Source organism: Salvia splendens, chromosome 3 (genome assembly GCF_004379255.2).
Source record: "Salvia splendens isolate huo1 chromosome 3, SspV2, whole genome shotgun sequence".
Lineage (NCBI taxonomy): Eukaryota > Viridiplantae > Streptophyta > Magnoliopsida > Lamiales > Lamiaceae > Salvia > Salvia splendens.
In genome coordinates this window covers 44,353,256-44,374,187 of record NC_056034.1, presented here as the reverse complement: position 1 = coordinate 44,374,187, position 20,932 = coordinate 44,353,256, and the positions used below count along the sequence as shown (strand labels likewise).

The window sequence follows — 20,932 nt, the reverse complement described above, 5'->3', positions numbered from 1 at the left end:
TCAAATATTTATAATGGCATAAATAAAGTAGGTAGGACATGTGGAATCCACCTCAAAGGCCCATGAAACTGAAAATCTTTAAATGTGGATGGTAGTTGCATTTGATAGAACCTACCAATTTTGAGGTCATTTGTAGAATGGGGCTGAGTTTTAATTTTTCACGAAGGCTGTAAAAATATCCTGAATTTGAAAAAATATAAATGGATGACTTGGAACTTTTATGAAAGTTTTAAAAGACATGAGCTTTGAAATTGGCCCCTTTACACAAAATGTATTTGTACTATATATGTATCTGAATTTTTCAATATATATATATGAAGCTTGAAAATAAACCCTAATCCTGTTCAGTTAAGAAAATTGCTGCACATATTCACAAGGCAGAAGCAGCATTAAAAATGTATGAAAAAATATATTGATTATATACATCTCCTGCCCACCATTTGATAAAATCAGGGAGCAATGAGACTTAACACAAAAACAAGAAAAGAGTGTTCAATTTGATGCTTCAGCCATTCATCCCTGCCAGAAAACATTAGGATCACTGCTGTACAATGACCTGTCCTGAACCTCGAGGTTTGCGACGTGATAATCTATCAGCCGCGCTTGGAGGGCTTTGCAGATGAGGAGTCCGCACGGCAGCATCCACCAGCCACTTTCGTCCCTGCACAGTGATCATAGGCCATATGATATGTATACATGATCGGAGCTTGACATTATAAAACTAAGGCCTTTATAGTGGAAAAGTGAAAAACAGAGGTGGATAAGGTTTCTTACATGCTAATATTCCAAACCTGAAGGTTTGGATGCTTTTTATTTGCTGAGGATTGAGTTTTGAAATGAACTAGTCCACAAATGAAGGCCACAACCTGTTTCAGTGTATTAGAGTAAGTAATGGTGAAATACTACTCTGTTCAAAGAGCGAACTCGAGCCCTTAGCATTATCCTTTTTTACTCAGGAAGAATGGATGGCAAGAACAATAACGGGTCCCTTCTAAATGTTACACGAACAGTACTAATAATATCTATCTATTAGTGGATGGTAGAGCTGCCACACATTAATTAGGTAATGTCTAGTGATAACCTATAAAGAAAAGCTATACAAGAATACTGGTTCCTACTATATACGAATCCACCTCATTATTGTCATCATCATACTCCAACAATATTTTCAACCCGTTATTAGTGATAGTTTTAAGCACACTAGACATTTGCTTATGGGGTATAGCACTAAAGTTCATGGATGACATGCTTTGAAAGTGAGATCCCCGGAAGAAAAACCACAAATTCATGGTCGTTCATTGCTCAGAGCTCATTCCCATTATGGTACAGAAACTCATGTATCCATGCATAACAGGACTCGAGTAAAGCTCATGGACAAAATTTGTGGGGTAGGGAAAGCATGAGTGATGCCAACTTACAACGTTCATCACTGAGGTAAGATTCCACAAAGCATATACACGTGCAAGTCCAGCTGATCGCCTAGGTCCGTGACTGAATAATGCATTGATCCCAGTTGGAAATGGAAGAATTAAGCCAAGTGGTGGAATAGACAAGGCCAAGAAGACAACCATCATGGACATGGAATAGAGCTGAAGCAGAAGAAGCAAAACTAAACTAAAATCTCCTAAAAGCAGGACTGAGATTATTAAACCAACAAGATCCTGCAAAACCAAAGGAACACAAGGCATAGGAACAAAAGAATCTCAGTGGTCTCGAATATGAGACTACATATGAATAATGATTACCACAAAAATGAAGCAAGTGAATACCTGATGACAAACTGGCATAATGTTACGAATTATATAGTAGAAAGGATAAGATAACATTAAACTGTCTTGAAGTTTCTGTACATTATTCAAATGTAGAATTTCTCCGCATATCTTCTTTTGCAAAACAGCATGTTCGTTGTGTTTAACTAGATTGAAAGCTTTCTTCCAACGATTAGCAGGCAAACTGCACACCAAAATCATACGACGAATAAGACAAGTGAAACAAAGTCGTCAAGTCACCAGCAACATCTGTAGTTCAAAGGAATGCAGGAAAGTGATTTACCATGAATGGTTCTCAGATATAGACCTATCTGGCTCTTGACTAGATAAACGAGTAATATCCTCATCTATAGAACATAAAATCAGTCCAAATTGGCAATATCCACTAGCTGAAGGTTGGAAGCGAGTCAAACCAACTTGTACACCATGAGTACGCAATTTTCCATTGACATGTGTCTCAAGCCAGGAGACAACAGGATGAAATGTTGCTCTTAGATGTCCGCGACGAACCAAACGAAGTTGAGCATTAAGACCGGCCACTAGTCGGTACCAAATTGTTGGGGGAAGGGACTGCAATAGAGATCAAAGAACACGATAGGGACCTGAGTAACTCCATGAAGCAGTCGCAAGTGATTTAGACTACCACTTGCACTTAAATTCACGAAAAATTTTATGCAGCAAACCTGGCTCATTAGGTTAGTTAGAATATTGTCACTGTGAAGAGAGAAAGGGGCCATGTAAGATCCATCTCCTCCAAACACCAACGAAAGGGGAAACCTCTGACAAAGTCGAGGAGGGAGATCAGTCCTCTTTTCATCACCTCCGAGGAAAAAATCCATGTAGCCTAACATTAAATCCGAACTTGTAGCAACCTGCAATATGAATGCTATCCTTATTCAGATAAAATGTGGCATGGGAGGAGTGGGTTCACTCAGAAGCAACAGATTGACCAAACAACATCACTTTTACAATCAAGTTGATCCATAAAGCCATTTACTTCCAGGAATATGCTATTGCCAATGCCAGAATTCTTTGCTTAACTTAAGAAATCAATCAGGCAAGCCATAATAATGCTGCTGCTATAGTTATCCAGGCAGTTGACCCGGTGAAACAAAGCTTTATCTTTTCTAAAGGTCCTCAAGCATCAGCTATGTGAAGAGGAATAGCAATGGAACTGTGTTGGTTTAAGTATGCCCATCCTGACCCTTAGGGGCATGTGCCTACCTTCAATATTGTATAATATAGATTCTTTATGTAGTTAATCTTTATATATTTCACTATACTTGATAAAAACTAATAACATTGGGGACTCAAATAATAGTTTTTTTTACAACAAACCATTTTACGATAAATATATTCTTGTGTGCGCATGTGTAAAGAATCGTGGCAAGGTTGAAGGACACAGTCCCTTACCTGCCTCATCGGTATAGTAGAAGTGAGGTTTTCCTTTGGGTGTCAGGCGGGAATGGTTTCCACATATGGGCGATAGGATTTTGGCTTACATTTTTAGGCTCCTTTAATTATTAAAAGCAGTGAGAGGAGTCGAAGAATGTTTTTGCCATACTTAAGCGTGGTTGAAAATAGACATAATTTTTAAGTTATTTTCTAAAATTAATGTTCGAGTATAGGACTTTCTCAGTTTGTTAAGTGCCATTTTTATTTTACAAGTTAAAATGGTTTTTTTTGACCATCTATGAAACCCAATGTAATAGGTATAATCTATAATCATCCATACCCTATCTAAGTTGTATTGGATAATGTATTTCTTTGTAATAATGCAGTTGAACAACCATAAAGTACCTTAGAGGTGAAGATGTACTTTTACATTCACAGAATTAGTGTGCATGTATATTTGAGCAAGGTGAAAGATTGGGTACCTAACTTAAGATATGAAGGTACCCTATTGTGAGAGATACTACTATTTATGCCCCTTGTGACACCAAAGACTCAACAACAATGGTCTGGCTCATTGTTTCATAGATGGAATATTGAGTTAGAATAGAATCTACAAGATATGGGTACTCATTTCATGTAGTTTAAAAGGTTGACTGCTAACTGTTAATCATTGGATGATAAACTTTTCTTTCCTTATTTTTAAAAAAAATCATAGCTGATCACTTGTCGTTTTGAAGAGACTCCGCAGACTCTTGGCACTATAAAAGTTCTAGAGGTGTTCTACTTCTATAACTACAAAGATGCAAGTCGCTACTATAACAAACAAGCTTTTCTATTCTGGACTAATACCAGCATACCTTTAGTCCTTCATAGAGCGCACGGGAACGGCAGGAACGCAAGCAAGCATGATCATATTCTGAACGTACGTATTCGCGTAATTGTTGTACTTTTTCCTTTCGGCGCCATTGCAACCATGATGTTGCAAGTGGATATGCAATTATACGAAGAACACCGTAAACCGACCCTTCCCACCACTGATAAGAAGCTAATGCATTTATCTCATCGACAAATATGTTGAATGCATCCTCATATCTATCAATAAAACATAGCAAAACATGTCAGATTAACCATGTTTAGCTTAAGATTGGTCATTAATTGATAGAACCACAATGACATTAGCCACCCATTTCAACTGGTATTCCATAAACTGTATAACACATTCATACAACTAACAACATAAACATGCACTCAAGAAATAGAAATCATACACTATCTCTTTAACTTCTTTAGGAGGGGAATGAAGGAGGTGCCAAGGTTCACCAAAAGTATTAGCCCCCAGAAAGTACATTCGATGGACATGAGTTTGTGATTCCTCAACTCTACTAGTTTCCAGAACCTAAGCCAAAAAAAGAAGAATGATCTAAATAAAAGAATGCCAGCCAAAGATTCTTCCCTTCTTGACATTGACAAAATATTATGTGTAAAGGGAAAACCTCATTTAGTGACTCCAAAAAAGGGAATGAGCGATCGATTGTAGCACGTCGGCGATTTGGCACCAAACCTGGCAATTCATCTCCACCAGAAAATTTCATCCTAGCTACACTTAGAATAAGTGCTAAGAGGATGAGGAGACTGAAGAGTATGAAACCAAATAACCAAGGCCCTCCAAAAGTATATATTAGCTCTTCAAGTGCTGTATTACAATGAGGCATCTTGAATCTCTCAGATACACATTTGTATGGACATGGTGTCTCCATGACACCTCCTGTAAAGTTAATGGTTATTAAGGGTAAGAAAGTACTTGAAATTAGTAAGTACTATGAAAGATCTTAAAAGTTCTTAACACACACACATATACGTATATATACCATTATCTGACTTAAGGCCATCAAGGGATCAGTCGAATGCTCAATAATTATACATATATATGATAGCTAGAATAGAGGGTAAAAGCTAAAAGCTTGCAAACTGAAGCAAAATAAAGATATACCTCGAACGGTAACATATACAGCACGATGTGGAAGCTCATCTGATGGGCAATCAATACAAAGGTCTCTGTCAGACCCAGTCTCATTCTTATACGTCCCAAGAGGGCATTCCTGCATACAAAACATGCACTAAGAGTTTACAGAACTTCAGATCAAACAGTAGGTGTTCCATTGGATGAATAGCTTGACAATGTCATGAAAATGGAGACAGATCTGAAGTACAGTTAATAGTTTGAGGGGTTGTTCCCTGAATAAAACAGGTGGTTTCAATATATATGTTACAGATTGATGAAATATCATTGGTATTAATAGAAAGGCATATACAGCTTACCAGACAAAATGTCCCATAAAGGCCTTTCGGACAGGCTTTTCCACTCAGAGTCCCATTTTCACCTTCTTGGCCCAGACCTCTACCAATCCCTCCTCTGCAATTCATTTATCATAAGATCAGCAATTTCAGAAGCATGAGGAAAGATTATTGAAAATGCATGGGTATGTAAGTGATTGTATGTCTGATTCTAGATAGTTGTTTGTTGCATATTCAAATTTGTTTGCTCTGTGTTCTTTAAGGTGCTAGGACAGAAAAAGAAGCTCAATAAGAAGAATCACAATATTTGGGGGGGGGGAGATGATAAAGAAATGGTTTTTTTGAATGATCTCATCCTTCAATCACTTCACTAGGAGACAAGTTCTCACACCACGGGAAAAGGGAATAAGACATAAAGATGATTGTGAAGTTAAGTTCTTAATAATAACTTGAAATTTAAAAAGTTCTATTCTAATCTAATTACATTCTGTTATATTCCAATTAGATGGTCTAATTTAAGTAATAATCAAATTTACTGATGTTTAAACGAACAGCAAAGAAACTAAGGAGTTAAAAGAGTGTTTCACAAACATATCTTTAACACTTCTTCATAGGAAATACTATATAACACTTCTTCATAGGAAATATTATCATTCACTGATAAACACTAAGTAAATCTGGTACCCATTCATCAGGGTCTAGGCAATTCGTTTGCAACATCATCTCTTCGTATTCTTGTTCTCTCTTCAATTCTTATTTCTTATAAAAACTATGCAAAGAATCTCACCCACATTGTAGAGCATTATTTTATTCATTTCATTTTATGCATAATATCATATGCAACACACATTTCTCACAAGTCTAATTCGATCAAGTTCAAGATTTATGATAATAATAGTTCTAAATGACGTCATTTCTAGTTCTAGCTACCACTTATACAAGAACATGGCTAGGATTTTTTTTATCACCGCTATCCTAGTAGAACACTCGATAAGGACCACAAGATATTATCCTGCCACCGACTTGGAAAATTGCAAAGAAGGTGATAATCAAACTGAATTTTAATAATGAATAGCACACTATTAGTTAACAATAGAAAATGAGTATCTTTTTGATACGTCAGATTTCTTTCATACCTCTCACATCTGTATTACACGTATACTACCACAGGGACAAAGATAAGATAGAAGTGATAACCTTACAGCCCTTTTGACACTTTGCATTTACATGTTTATGTTCTTGTTTCTTTAATACTTATACTTCCAAATATGAATTGCGCAAAGATCTCCAACAAAGCCACTTATATGTAAGCAGAATATAGCCCTTCTGCTTTACAAGAAGTTGTATTTTATAGTTGGCATTGACAAAACTACAAGAACAGATGTCAAATGCAATATGTAGTTTTGCTGGTTACATAAACAAAATGATCTATAGATGCTCTCTTTAGTTTGAATATGATTGAGGACTTCAAATTTGTAAAACCAATATATTTACTACTGTATTTACTAACTAATAGATGCAAGTGTTCCAAATTCAAACAAACCTGACATCAATAGTTCCTCTGACAAGTGCCCTTGGCAAGAATTCATCTCCAACAGAAATGTCAGACCAATGAAAGTGAACCCTTCCACCTCCTCCACCACCAGCATTAGGGGAACCATGCCCTCCACATATTGAAATGGTAGAAGTTTTATGAAGGATGAGATTACTAAGAAACAGAAGTATAGTTCCTCCAGATCCACCCCCTGGGCCTATATCTGAAAAATACCCACCATCTTTTATATATTTCCCATAACTTTCTCCATTAGCTTCAATTTCTCCATGAACAACCAATTTGGTCAACGAATGCTGTAAAGAACCCATCACTGTTTGAGGAAACAATTGAAATTGATAAGAAAGACAGTAGAAGCATGTCATCACAATATCTGAAGAAGCATAATGAAAATCATTAAATGAATGGCAGCCTTTAATCTGAAAATCAAGCTTTATTTTAGCCTCAAAGAAAGAAAAGGAGAGAGAGAAAAAAAAGTAAAGTAACAACACAGGGAATATTTGGTTCTACTATTGGTGTTTCAGCAAGAAATGTTTAATGCTGAAAATCCTATTTAGAGGAAAATAAAAAATGGAAAATGCATTTGAAAGTACCATTATTTGCCAAATGTATACCATAGAAGTGTCGTGGAAAATGTAATACTTTATGTGGAATTGATTGTGTATATGATACCAAGTAACAATAACTTTATAAGATGTCAGTTGAGAGATTTTGCAATTTAATTGATGCATGAAGACATGAGACTCAGATCAATAAGAACCAAAATAGACCTGAAATCCAATAGCAACTAGTTATGTACAAGGTTAAGAATAGAAATTGAGAAGTGAAGCTCTTACAAAGAATTAAGAGTTTTGCTCTTACAAAGAATTAAGAGTTTTGCCAACGTGGAGTGCAAGTAAAGACAATAGTCATACACTAAAATATATCAAAAATATTCAAATAGTTATGACTACCAATAAATAGTTGAACCAAACTATGCACAACTTCAGATGCATAAAACCTGAAAACCATTCTGAAAGTACGGATTTGAAATTTACCAATAATGCCGCCTCCAGAAGTTACACCACTCAGACTCGCATTCCCACTTCCACTACCAAGTTCACAGGGCAACTCGACATTGCCATATGAACTACCACCTCTGATATAAGTTCCATCAAAATAAGCATCCCCTCCTCTACCACCATGTCCAGCACCACTACCAAGACCATTAGGCAGAAGTTCACCATGGCCCAATCCGCCGGAGCAACCTGTAGACATCCACATTAAAATTTCTAACCTAGCAACCTTTAGACCTCTAATTTAAACTTTCAAATCTGGGACATAATTTTTTGGCAACTTTGAAAGCAAGCTGGTAACAGAACCAGTTAATAAATTTGGCATAAAAAACAAGAAATAAAAAATTCAGAAAGAAGTTTGAAGTAATTAAATATTAGAGCAAGTCACAACAGTCATTTACCATTGTGACACAAAGCCTCATTTATTGCTCAGTGAAAAAAGGGAGCAACGGCTAATAGGGAAAAGTCACGTACCAAGTGCAGATGCACTTATTGAACCAGAAGATTCCACCACCACAGTTCTAACCATGTGAAAATGAACAACAGAACCTTCTATATAACCTTTTACTACAATGTCCTCAACTCTACATATCTGCAAAGATAAAGTATCTTAACCTTCTGAAATAGGAGCTTATGAGACAAAAGAGTAAAAGACACAAACTATTATGACTGTTATTAGCAACTTCTAACCAAAAAAACTCCTCAAGAGTGTTGGATCTGAGTATTGGACACCTGGAGTGTAAAGGATAACGAAGCATTCACATTGCAATCCTCATGTGGGTGAAGGAGTTCAACAGGGCAGTAATTCTGTTCACAGTAAAGCCTCGGTGCCCTACAATGGTAAAAAATGTAAACATATAAAGAAGTGTAGTGTGATGATAAGTTGGTCTAATCTATTTTATATTCAGAAACTTACATGGCACTATCACTTGCATTTTTCAAGGGACCTCGCAGAACAGATCCAGGGCCAACCTTCACAAAAGAGCAGTAACATTGTGAGCAGATTCTGCTTATAATGAGAAGTTACCTAAAACAAATAATAACCAGAACTTATTTGATAAACAATGAAACATGGAGTACATAATTATAATAAACAATTGATTTTTTTCATAAATTGACTAATCAATTTCGTGATAACTCATAAGGTGCTGCATTAAAAAGCTTTAACTTCTACTTGACTGCTACCACTTCTAGGAAGTAGGAACTTCGCTTTTAGAGACGAGATAATTTTTAGTTGCAAAATGGTCAAACTGTTAGTCTATATATGACCAAAACTTGGAGTATTTGATAATCATCTCTGCTCTTCAGCATGAGTTGGTTGTAAAGTACCACTGGAATGCTCTTTCCTTATTGAAATACTATTAAACTGACCAGTAAACACATTGTTAGATATATCTGAAAGTTCTGATGAGAATTACACTGATGGCATAAAATAAGGATATAACCAAATGCTGAGCTTCAATAACATCTCCTGGCCCCGATAAGTTGAGTGACCCTTGTCCATGAAGCCCTAAATTAGCAGTTGAATGTATCATTGATGACCCCTAAGAACAGAAGGTAGTAAAATACTGTAGTCACAACAAAAAATAATCAGCTCTGTTGAAAAACGATAGCAGATTTGGAACAACTTACCTTAAGAACAACTAAATTGCTGGCTTCAAGCAAGGAAGTTGCAACAATCGCATCACTCTCACCAGCTATAAGCATTTTGGAATTTAACATTAAGTGGATTTTGACAGACATTCGCAAGGCCCCATAGACCTAAAAGAAATTCCCATTGACGATTCATGTCACTGAACTGAAAAAATAAATGCCACAAAGAAAGCATAATGTCATTGCATCACACAAGAAACCTATTACTTAATGTACCAAATTTGGTGCCTAAAGTCATTAGAAGCATACAGATTCTGTGAAATATAAAAGCACATCCCCAGCTTTCAGATATTAGCAAGCACTTGAAAAGAAATGGGATGAGAGAACAACGTAAAAGTTCTAGTTTTATTCTAAACTTGATGTTCATGGCTCAAGATTATGCAGCTATAAGGTTCGTTAAAATAATATTTATAATATTGGTTAGTACATAAATGGATATACTATCATCAGCTCGAATAATAGAAAAAATGCCAGGAGGAGATATATAATTATATTTATCTTGCTCTGCTTATCAGGTGTTTTTAGCATTAAATAAGTGCACACTAGTCACAACAGAAAGGTATTAGAAGGTAACTGCGTGTAGTAACAGGCTGGCACTGTCATTAGCTAGCAACTAGATTGCCGTGCTTGTTTAAATTATGAGAAGCAATGTGACTAATGGTAGTTTGGATAAAGTCATCTCCTAGTCTTCAGAATTCATTACCTTTTAGAAAGGATCTAACACAAGGGTGAGTGATGATAACCTGACTTCTTGACCAATAGTAGTACATTTAACTAAGAATATCAACTCCCTCCCATCAGGGAATAAACAACAAACATTAAGTAGAATTATCAAGGGCAAGAGCATAGAAAGAGAAGGGCAATGGGACTAAGAGGAGTATAACCCTCCTGGTAATAAAACATAAAATTTAAACAATGCAAATGAGAACTAGATCCAGCATAATAAATGACTGACAGAACGTGCCTTTATTATTGAGTCACTCATTAGAAGCTCTTCAGCCATCAGTTCAAACTCTGAGAAAGCATAATGGACTAGTCCAAAGCTCAGGGTTGATCCACACGACAAACTAAGTTGTCCTCTTACCTATTATTTAAGTAGATCAGGCAGTCAAACATAAAGAAATGTAAGGACAGCGAGTTGTGACATAGCATTATCAAACATTTAGAACTGAAGAGAACATACAATTAGTATATTGCAAATAATATACAAGCCAGCATATGGAAGCACTCAACCAAGGCCCAATAATAGAAATATCATGCTAATCCTCAAGATGACTATCATAAGTTGTAATATTAAGCAAACAAATCAGTGAAAGTTCTGGAAAGCGGCTAGAACAGTATATAAATTGGCAGAATCACAAGATCAACAAGAAGAAACAGGACCAGAAGAACCTGCTTCAAGCACAAAATACAAACATAATCTCAAGATACATGTCAGTTGAGAAAAACCTCAGATGTTTTCTGGTTGCAGCACCCAAACCACTCCATTTATCTTGTATTTGACTTAATATATGAGACAAGTACTGGGGAACCATAATATTATTGGCTAATCACAGAGTCTTTAAATATGACAGAAATGATTTTTTTTAATAGTTACCACCATAATGTATCATAAAAGAAGAATAGCATATAAACTAGAAATACTCAGTGAAGATAAGATTTGTTGGGGATTGAGTTTCTTTACTTGACAACCTGAACACGACTCCATAATAAAGGAACAGTTGCTTGAGCACGATTTTGAACATAAACATTTGTCCAGAGTGGCTGGTTCGGGAATTGCAAAAGAAGTGTGTAAGTGTCTGTTGATATATTGTGGTTGTTGATTATAAGTCGTCGAGGAACAGCATCAAAGAATGTCCCAGCAGCACCTGCATTCCTGGGGCAGCCAAAGCTTCTTCCCCCTGTCAAAAATAGTACAAAGTCGGACATAAGAGGGGGAATCATTAAGAGTGTCTGTTTCAAACTTCATTTGGAACGTTACAAGTTTGCAGTGTAACAACAGATTTTTGATAAGGAAATCTAGGATACATAGGCTGGCAACTAGGTCACAACCTTAGCATAACTTTCCAAATGAGTTCACATGAGACAAACAAAACACAGGATCGAAGAAATTTCATAACTAACAATAACTAAATTGTCTACCCAAAAAGACACGTTAGCACCTAAAGCGCAAGATTAGCATAACTTTTCAAATGAGTTCACATGAGACAAACAAAACACAGGATCGAAGAAAATTTCATAACTAACAATAACTAAATTGCCTACCCAAAAAGACACGTTAGCACCTAAAGCGCAAGCTTAGCATAACTTTCCAAATGAGTTCACATGAGACAAACAAAACGCAGGATCGAAGAAAATTTCATAACTGACAATAATTAAATTGTCTATCCAAAATGATCGTTAGCACCTCAAGCGCAAGTTCCCGAAGAAAGTCTGCTCAAACAAAAGTAATATGCCTAGAATTATAAATAATGGGATTTATCCATTATACAACAGAAGATCTGAAATTTATGCAAAGAAACCAATACAAGCAGCAGAAGGAAAGACAAATTTGGCAAGCAAGGGTATCACTAAACATGCTGCACACACATTATTCTGAGAGAAGTGCCAAGTCGGCTCTGAGGAAAGCAACCAGGATTCAGATATAATGCTTGACTGGTGCATTCTTAAGACTTTAGAGTTCCTACTTAGTTCGCTGGATAATAGCCTTCTCATCTAGACTGGTATGCAAATTATGAGTGAACAAAACTATTAGCAAACTTTGTTCACTGACAGACCATACCATGTACCAAGAATACGGGTTCATCGTGCCTGCTGAAAACATCAACAGATACTCTTCCACCACCACCTCCAGCAAATCCGTCACCTCCAGACGCACTTATTGTGCCACTTCCTGTCCTGCTCTTCACACAATAGTCAGTAAGAATATGATTAAGGCTCTTGATTTCGATCACAACACACAGTTCCTCTGGTGAAATACACATTAAACATACAACTTCAGTAAAAACACACTCATGCAGAAAATCAAGCGCCACTGCAGTGAAAAAGATATAAGTGCAATGGCATGCTATCAATTCAACAGCATATAATAAAACTAATTCCATCACAGAAGAAACTCCGCTAAATTAGGACTCGATTTAAACAAGTTTGAACTGAAGCACATTACATTTTCTTTGAGGTGATATAAATGCTACCACCGGAGCCTCCACCGCCTTTAATCCCACCATCCCCTCCATCCGCCAAAAGCGTCCCACGCATCTCGATAAGCTCAGCCGCCTCCAACCAAATCCTCCCACCCCCACCCCCTCCGTATTCCTCCTCTCTCTTCGTCGTACCCCCTTTACTTCCATAGCTCCACGGCCTATCCAAAGACTCCCACGCGTAGGCATCCCCGCCCCAAATCTCCTCCGGCAACTTCTTATCATCCATCACACAGCTCGCCCCCCTGCCCCCATGCCCCCCGCCGCCTCCCTGAGCATCGTCCGGCGTCCCCGTCGCCGGCTCCGGCGGCAATCCAGCTCTCGCCGTCACATTAATCAACGAACCCCCCGACACACTCGCGTTGCCAGCGACTATATAAACCGAGCCGGCAACGATTTCCACGAAGGATTTCAGTATAACCTCCCCGGTGATATTAATCACAATCGAGCAACCGATTATAGGGCAAATCAGCTCCACCCCTTGCAAAACGTAGAAATTGCCCCTTCCTTCGATGTAGACGTCATCCGTGAAATTCAAGTTGGAATTGAGCTCGCAGGTGGTGTTGAGCGACCCGATGCCCTTCAAATCGTCGCAGGTGAGGGGCGGCGGGTGCGGCGGCGGCGACGGAGGAGGCGGAGGAGGAGGAGTGTATCCGCCGCCGCGGAAGAGTTTGGGGGAGCGGGCGTAGTTGAGGATGGAGAAATCGGCGGCGCGGGAGACGAGTGCGGGTGGAGTGGAAGCAGCAGTGGCGAAGAAGAGGAGCAAGAGAAGCGAGGGGAATCGGGCGGCCATGAGAGTTCATGAGGGAGGAGAAGAGAGTGGATCGTGTGGGTGATGAATTGCATGTATAGGTGGGGAGAGAGAGGGGGGGAACAGGTGGAGAGTGGGGAGAGTGGGAGAGAGCGACGAGTTCGGGAATTTTCTCCGGCTTTCATTTTCATCCAAGAATGTCTCTTGTTTTTCTTTTTCTTGACTTTTTCTTTGGTGTCAACAGATGAAAGCGACACCACTGCAGATGGCATGCATATCATAGCTTAATCACAACTTAATCATAACTTAATAATGTATGATCAACATATAAAATATTGCCATATCCTCCACTTTTATTTATGCAAATTATTCGTCTATATCATTTTAATTTTATATTTATCTCTAATTTCTCAATTTCGCGTCGAAATAAAAGTTCATCATGGTCATAATCTTGCTTGCACATATATGGGATTAGTCCAATATTCATTTCTTCATAATTAATTTGTGAAAAAAGTGAAGTCTTTATAAAACTAGTCCAATGTCCATTTCTATATCATTTTCTTGAAATAAAAAATGAAACTTGGCGCTGCAATAACTTCATTTAGTTGTGTACAACTCCTATTCTCTTTCTCTTTCTTATGTTTATAAAATGATGGCGTTTTGCATTATGCTAATAATTGGGAGAAAAAAATTTAAAACTTAGTAATTCAATATGCAATTTTCAAGCTTTATGAGATTGGTCGTAATTTCATAATTTGAATTACTAACTAGTGTTGTTTCATGTTATAATGTTCCCAACTTCAAACAAACTTAAAATGTTTCCTCTTCAAAAATAAATCCTCAAATTATTGATTCGGTAACAAAATATCATGTATCAACAATATAAAACAACATCATTTTATTTGTCATATCAGACTAGATTTAAAGATACTCTGGTTTAATGGAAATAAATAACAAGCTCAAAATTCTATTCAAAACTCCAAAAGAAGGCCAAAGTTGATGTATTTACTAATCAATAACTTAAAAACAAATACTACCACTATACTACTTCCATCTCTTGTGAGGTAGTAATTCATAGTAGTATCTTTTTGGGACATTTCCAAGTAAATGAGGCATTTTCTTTTTAAACAAAAATCAACACTGTTAATTCATTTTGTTTTATTCTCTCTTCTTTTTTTTCAACCTCTTATTACTTTCCACTTAACCAACAAAGTAAACAAGCGGTTTGGAGTAGGAGATCTCTTGGAGTAGAGGGATTGAGGCATGGATTGCCATGATTTACGAAGATATGAACAGACTTGAGCATGAAAGGAAGTCCAGAGAGGTTTACTTCAGTTTTATTTTTTTAAAATTGCTATGTTAAAAATAGATGATCAGGCTACAATACACAACCAAATCATAAATAGGCAAGAATATATCTTAAATCTTGCAAAATAAAAAGGAATAAAAATGATGAGCATTGTGAATGAAAGAGATTAGCAGCTCAAAATTTCACATGATTGTGTAATTCTGTTCAAGACATCAAAAAGAAGAAAATGGTCCATAACTAGCAAAACTAAAACATGATTCAAAACAAATGAAACTGCTACACTCTACTTCTCAGATGAGTTAGGTCCCCTCTTCTTTCCAAAGCCAACAACTGCAAAAAATACAACAATTATATGCATATCATTAACATCTGCTATCCCTCACAAAGATCAAAGCAACCAAATTCACATCACCAAAATTTCCTCTACATCAGAGAGTTCATTCATGATGATACAACTATGCATAATTAGCTTCTGCTCTAAAATAAAATCACCAAGTTCAAAGCAGCTCAATTCACATTTACAGAATTCCTCTCCACACACAGTTAACTCATGGTGATTCTACTATGTCACATTAGCATCTGCTCTCAATCACCAAGATCCAAGCAACTCAATTCACATGTACAGAATTTCCTCTCACACACAGAGTTAATTAATGATGATACAATATGAATATCAAAAAAATGAAAGCAGTACTAGACTACATAAAATTGATTTCACACATCCAATCTCTCTTTTGAAAAACTAAATCGAAGAACTACAAAACCAGATTATAAATCTACTAAGGTTATTAGAAGACCACATTAAAACCTTTCAAATAGTTGCTACGCGAATTCAACAAAGCATAAAGTCACCAATAGAGATCTCAACCCAAAACAGCAATATCTTTTATTTAAAGTTAACGAAAAAAATAGTTACCGGCGGTGACGAAACGGCGGTTGTACTGCATCCGCTTGTGAGCGCGGCCGCGGGGCTTCTTCTTCTTATCCTGCTTGGCGACCTTGGGAGTCTGTCCTCTCACCTTTCCGGCACGAGCCAACGATCCGTGCACCTTACCTGGAAAATTCGATCAAAAGTAACGCCTTAAAACTCAAAACTAACAGAATCACATCAAAGAAGAAGCATTAAGTGAGGTAAATTACCCATGATTCAGCTCGATTTAGCTCCGAACGAGAGAGAGTTCTCCTTGGCGTGAATGGCTTCGGCGATTTGATTAGGGTTCTGTGATAGAGAATGTCCCTATATGTACTTTTATAGGGCATGTATTGTTGGGCCTTTTGATATATTATTGGGCCTTTTGATTGACCAAAATTGTTGGGCGAGTTGTATTGTTGGGCATTTCCAGTGAGCAAAATTGACTTCAAAAATCTATAGTTCTTTTACAGCTACATCTATAGTTCTTTTAATATAATCAATAATGACTTTTCGTGTATTTCTACATTGTTGAAGAATAATCTACAATCCAATTATCAAGCCAAAATATAATACTTAGATTAGTTTACAATCTTCATTTTAATCCATTTTTTAACAATTTCTTGCACTTCATTACTACTTATACTTAGATTAGTTTACAATCTTCATTTTAATCTATTTTTTAACAATTTCTTGCACTTCATTACTACTTTAAGAGAAATCCAGAACATGCATTATGTGCTAGTGACATTTTCCCACCAAGTATTGTATACAGAGCGAGCTCACACTCTCTCTCCTATAAAGGTTGCTGAATATCCTAAAATACTAATTTTTGAGATATTTTCTGAAATTTAATTTATTTTAATGCATTATGTTCTTTTAATCCAGAACATGCATTATGTTCTTTTAATGCATGTTTTAGAAATTTAAATATTCTTTTAATGAGTTTAATTTATTTATTAATTATTATATTAATAAAAATTGAATATATAATATGTATATATTTAATATAAAATTAAAAATTAATTTTTTAGTTATTTATATCAAAAAGTTAGTCAATGAAGTGTCGAATTAGGAGTAAAATAATACTATAATAATAGAAATTTTTTTCGAGTTTTTGGGTCAGATCCTAAAGGATTGCAGGTTAATCGGGTGCAGGCTTATCGGATTTTAATTTTATCTGGCTGGAAATTTTTACGGTCCTAACCCTATAAATTTGGCGGGCTATTCGGGTCAGCACACAAGTTGCGGGCTACGCTGAGCATCCACTATAGGGGCGGCGCGCCGGCCGCCCCGTAAACGCCAAGGACGCGGCTATCTATAGTGGAAGAAATGTCTGCCCCGGAGTCGGACGCATTTTCGGGGGCGGAAGTGGCATGGCGGGTATTCGCCTAGGACGCGTCGGCCGCCCCGGAGGCGGCGATAGGCGCGCCGACCTATTGCGCGGCCATCCGGAAACTTTTTGGGGCGGAAACTTTTGGGCGGAAGTGTCCACTATTGCTGCAGAAAATTTTTTTTGTGGCCGCCCCAGGATGGACGGGTGAGGCGGATGGAAGTTTCCGCCCTATAGTGGATGCTCATCCCTCTGAATATTGGACGACCCATTCGCTGAAATATGGCGACCATATAAATATGCGAAAAGTTTCACTCGAAATGAATTAGGGTTTATAAGATTTCTATTCCTCTCTCTCACAAAAATGTCAGGTGATTCAGCTCCGCCGCCGGCAATGGATGGCCTCACCCTCAGCGACGCCGTACCGGAGGCGGAGTTCTCGAAGCGCGTCCTGATCAAGTCCATCCTCGGCCGCCCCGACAAGGGCGCCGGGCTGAACGGCCAGAAGGTCCGAATCGGAGGATGGGTGAAGACCGGCCGGGAGGCGGAGAAGGGCACGCTCGCCTTTCTGCAGGTGAACGACGGATCTTCGCCGGAGAATCTGCAGGTGCTCGTGAAATCCGATGTGTACAAGGTGAGCGACGTGGTGGCCACGGGGACGTGCGTCCACATCGAGGGATTGCTGCAGCGGCCGCCGGAGACGGCGACGCAGCAGAACATCGAGCTGCAGGTGAGCAAGGTTATAAGCGTGGGGACTGTTGATGCGGCCAAGTATCCGTTGCCGAAGTCGAAGGCGAGGCTTCCGCTTGAGCTGCTCAGGGATGTTGTGCATCTTCGCCCCAGGACCAACATTGTATGCTTTCCTTCTTACTTTTTGCTTAAGATTGAATTTTGGTTTTTTGAAATTTGTGAATATTTTGGTTTTTTGAAATTTGTGAAAGACAAGATATACAGAAGCATTTGGCGTTTTTGTGTTGTTTGGTTCTTAAATATGAATGTTTGGTAATTCTTGTTGTGATGTATGTATGATCTAATTTCAATTGCTGTTGGTGAAGTGACTGTGCCGTGATATATGTTGGATGAGTTGCCTTTTTCCCTAGCTGATCGGTGCCGACATTACATAGGTTTTTAATTGTTTTTTCAGGGGGTGTTTACTTTGAGTGAGGTGATCGATTGATAAAAATAATCCAAGCTAATCCTATGTTTACTTTGGTAGATTTTGATGGATTGATTGAGCTTTTTTGACTATCTTATCTTACAAAATTAAATCCTTTATATATCAATATATCTCTTAACTCAAAGTAAAAGCCCCATTCTTTTGAAGCATAAACTTATGGTGAATTTCAAATAATTATGCTTTTTATCTGGAGTAGAAACAGAATTATAACCATTGTTTTGCAATGCCATTATCTCATGATTCATTTCATGTGCACTGGACAGAAACTTATCTAGTACCCTCTGTATATGTATTTCTTTGATAACCATTTCCCATGCTAAATGAGCTGTTTATTTTGTCATCCAGATATCTGCAATTGCCAGAATTCGCAATGCCTTGGCTTATGCCACACACACATTCTTCCAGAACCATGGATTTCTTTATATCCATACACCTATCATCACGACCAGTGATTGTGAGGGTGCAGGGGAAATGTTTCAAGTTACAACATTAATTAACGATGCTGAGAGATTAGAGAAGGAGCTCAAGGAGACCCCTCCTCCTTCAGTAGCCGGCTTAAAGGCTGCTGAGCTTGCTGTTACGGAGAAAGGTGAAGCTGTGGCTCAACTAAAGGCTGGTAAGGCAAGTAAAAAGGAAATTGCTGATGCTGTTTCTGAGCTGACAAAGGCTAAGGAGAATTTCTCAAAGCTGGATGAAAGATGCAAGCTGGCGGAAAGATTTAGGCTTCATGGTGGCATCCCAAAAAAAGATGGAAAAATTGATTACACAGAAGACTTTTTCGCCCGACAAGCATTTTTGACTGTGTCAGGGCAACTACAGGTTGAAACATATGCTTGTGCCCTCAGTAGTGTGTATACCTTTGGTCCCACATTTCGAGCAGAAAACTCCCACACATCAAGGCATCTTGCTGAATTTTGGATGGTGGAACCTGAAATTGCGTTTGCGGATATACAGGTATGATAGTTGTTTCATTTCTGTGCACATAAGCTCATTTATATGCTAATATAGACATGTGCATGCTATCTTACTCATCTATCTGGGATTGGAAGGATAAAGGCATGTGAAGATGCAAGCTTAGTTTAGTTAATCTTTCTGCATGAAACATTAAAAGTAATATATTTGATTGTTAAATTAAAGTAACCACTTGTTTTATGCACAAAACTTCTGAGGTGTTGAATTTTGTAGCTTAGTTGATAACTGAATTGATCCCCTCTGCAGGATGATATGAACTGTGCAGAGGCATATGTGAGATTCCTTTGCCAGTGGTTACTTGACAACTGCTATGATGATATGGAGTTCATGACCAAGCATGTTGACAAAAGTGCTTTGGAGCGGCTTAAAATGGTTGCAGGATCCAAGTTCGAAAAGATTACTTACACTAAGGCTGTTGAAATTCTTGAGGAAGCTGCCAAAGTGAAAAAATTTGAGAACAAGGTCGAATGGGGCATTGATTTAGCTTCTGAGCATGAAAGGTAACGTTTCTTGTATGCAATCACCTTATATCAAACCGAGTAATCTCCTCTAGTTCAGACTGCATAAGTAGGATATGTGACCAAATACTAATGTAGGTACTTGACGGAGGAGAAATTCAAAGCACCTGTTATTGTTTATAACTACCCAAAAGCGATCAAAGCATTCTATATGAAGGTCAATGAAGACAATAACACTGTTGCTGCGATGGATGTCCTTGTACCCAAGGTACCCTTAACTTTTTTCTATAAATCTCTCAGAAACTTATTTTTGTGCCCCGTTGCAGATTAAGTTGTTGCTTTATATATTTCACTTTGTCAAACATTTACATAAGCTGGTATTCATGTGTTGTTTAGGTGGGTGAACTGATTGGTGGAAGCCAAAGAGAAGAGAACTATGAGGTGCTGCAGCAAAGGTACAGCAAATTTCAAAGCTTTGACATAATAATAATAGGATCATGTATTGTAGAAGTCTTTTGACATTGTTTTTTATATTCAGGATATTGGATTCGGGTCTTCCACTGGAACCATATCAGTGGTATCTTGACCTGCGAAGGTACGGGACAGTGGAACACAGTGGGTTCGGCCTTGGGTTTGAGCGGATGATTCTCTTTGCTACAGGCGTTGAAAACATAAGAGATGTAATTCCTTTTCCCAGATACCCAGGGAGAGCAGATCTTTGATCCCCCGGTCTTAACACGAACACGAAGTGTTGAGACGTTACCAGCACCTATACACAACCTTGTTATCAGGATAGAGTTTCTTTAAAGTGTGAAAATGTCCCTTTTGCTGTGTTTTTTCTTTTCTATTTTGATATACTGTTTAGATAGTTCGTCTAGCGAATTAAGACTTCTAACTCTCCAAATTTTGAAATCTTATCTTGAATTCATCTGAAATGTATGTTGCATTTCTCTGGTTTAATTTATGTTTGTTTTATACTCCTTCCGTCCATGAAAAATAATTTCATTTTACCTTTTTAAGATATCTACAAAAATAGTCTCATTTCTAAAAGTGGAAAAATTGTCTTTTATAATTTACACGCTTTATCTCCACTCTTTCATACT

The 20,932-nt window shown here is 37.7% G+C and overlaps 2 protein-coding genes across 2 annotated transcripts; one reads left to right on the top strand and one right to left on the bottom strand.

The window, feature by feature from the left end:
- Positions 1 to 244: 244 nt before the first annotated feature.
- LOC121796292 lies at positions 245 to 13,857 on the bottom strand. The gene is made up of 22 exons (XM_042195114.1): positions 12,886 to 13,857; positions 12,502 to 12,617; positions 11,412 to 11,620; positions 10,684 to 10,803; positions 9,699 to 9,827; positions 9,485 to 9,610; positions 8,983 to 9,038; positions 8,799 to 8,898; positions 8,541 to 8,658; positions 8,049 to 8,258; positions 7,003 to 7,324; positions 5,484 to 5,577; positions 5,155 to 5,263; positions 4,658 to 4,929; positions 4,433 to 4,560; positions 4,022 to 4,256; positions 2,453 to 2,641; positions 2,053 to 2,339; positions 1,770 to 1,953; positions 1,419 to 1,661; positions 775 to 866; positions 245 to 661 (listed from the first exon to the last, which is right to left on the bottom strand). The coding sequence occupies exons 1-22, from the start codon at positions 13,710 to 13,712 to the stop codon at positions 514 to 516; spliced, it is 4,314 nt and encodes a 1,437-aa protein (XP_042051048.1). The 5' UTR covers positions 13,713 to 13,857; the 3' UTR covers positions 245 to 513.
- A 3,553-nt stretch (positions 13,858 to 17,410) lies between these two features.
- On the top strand, positions 17,411 to 20,789 carry LOC121796316 (asparagine--tRNA ligase, cytoplasmic 1-like). The gene is made up of 6 exons (XM_042195151.1): positions 17,411 to 18,075; positions 18,745 to 19,353; positions 19,618 to 19,871; positions 19,968 to 20,097; positions 20,226 to 20,284; positions 20,368 to 20,789. Exons 1-6 carry the CDS (start codon positions 17,587 to 17,589, stop codon positions 20,549 to 20,551), a joined length of 1,725 nt encoding a protein of 574 aa, XP_042051085.1. The 5' UTR covers positions 17,411 to 17,586; the 3' UTR covers positions 20,552 to 20,789.
- The last annotated feature ends 143 nt before the right edge of the window (positions 20,790 to 20,932 follow it).

Bases quoted from the DNA above. Each gene is read 5' to 3' on its own strand.
- LOC121796292 (XM_042195114.1), bottom strand. From the start codon at position 13,712: ATGGCCGCCCGATTCCCCTCGCTTCTCTTGCTCCTCTTCTTCGCCACT. The intron at 8,899-8,982 runs GTAAGTTTCTGA...TTACCATTGTAG, and splicing joins AATGCAAGTGATAGTGCCAT to GGCACCGAGGCTTTACTGTG. The intron at 867-1,418 runs GTAAGTTGGCAT...ACACTGAAACAG, and splicing joins TTACCTCAGTGATGAACGTT to GTTGTGGCCTTCATTTGTGG.
- LOC121796316 (XM_042195151.1), top strand. From the start codon at position 17,587: ATGTCAGGTGATTCAGCTCCGCCGCCGGCAATGGATGGCCTCACCCTC. The intron at 18,076-18,744 runs GTATGCTTTCCT...TTTGTCATCCAG, and splicing joins TTCGCCCCAGGACCAACATT to ATATCTGCAATTGCCAGAAT. The intron at 19,354-19,617 runs GTATGATAGTTG...TCCCCTCTGCAG, and splicing joins TTGCGTTTGCGGATATACAG to GATGATATGAACTGTGCAGA.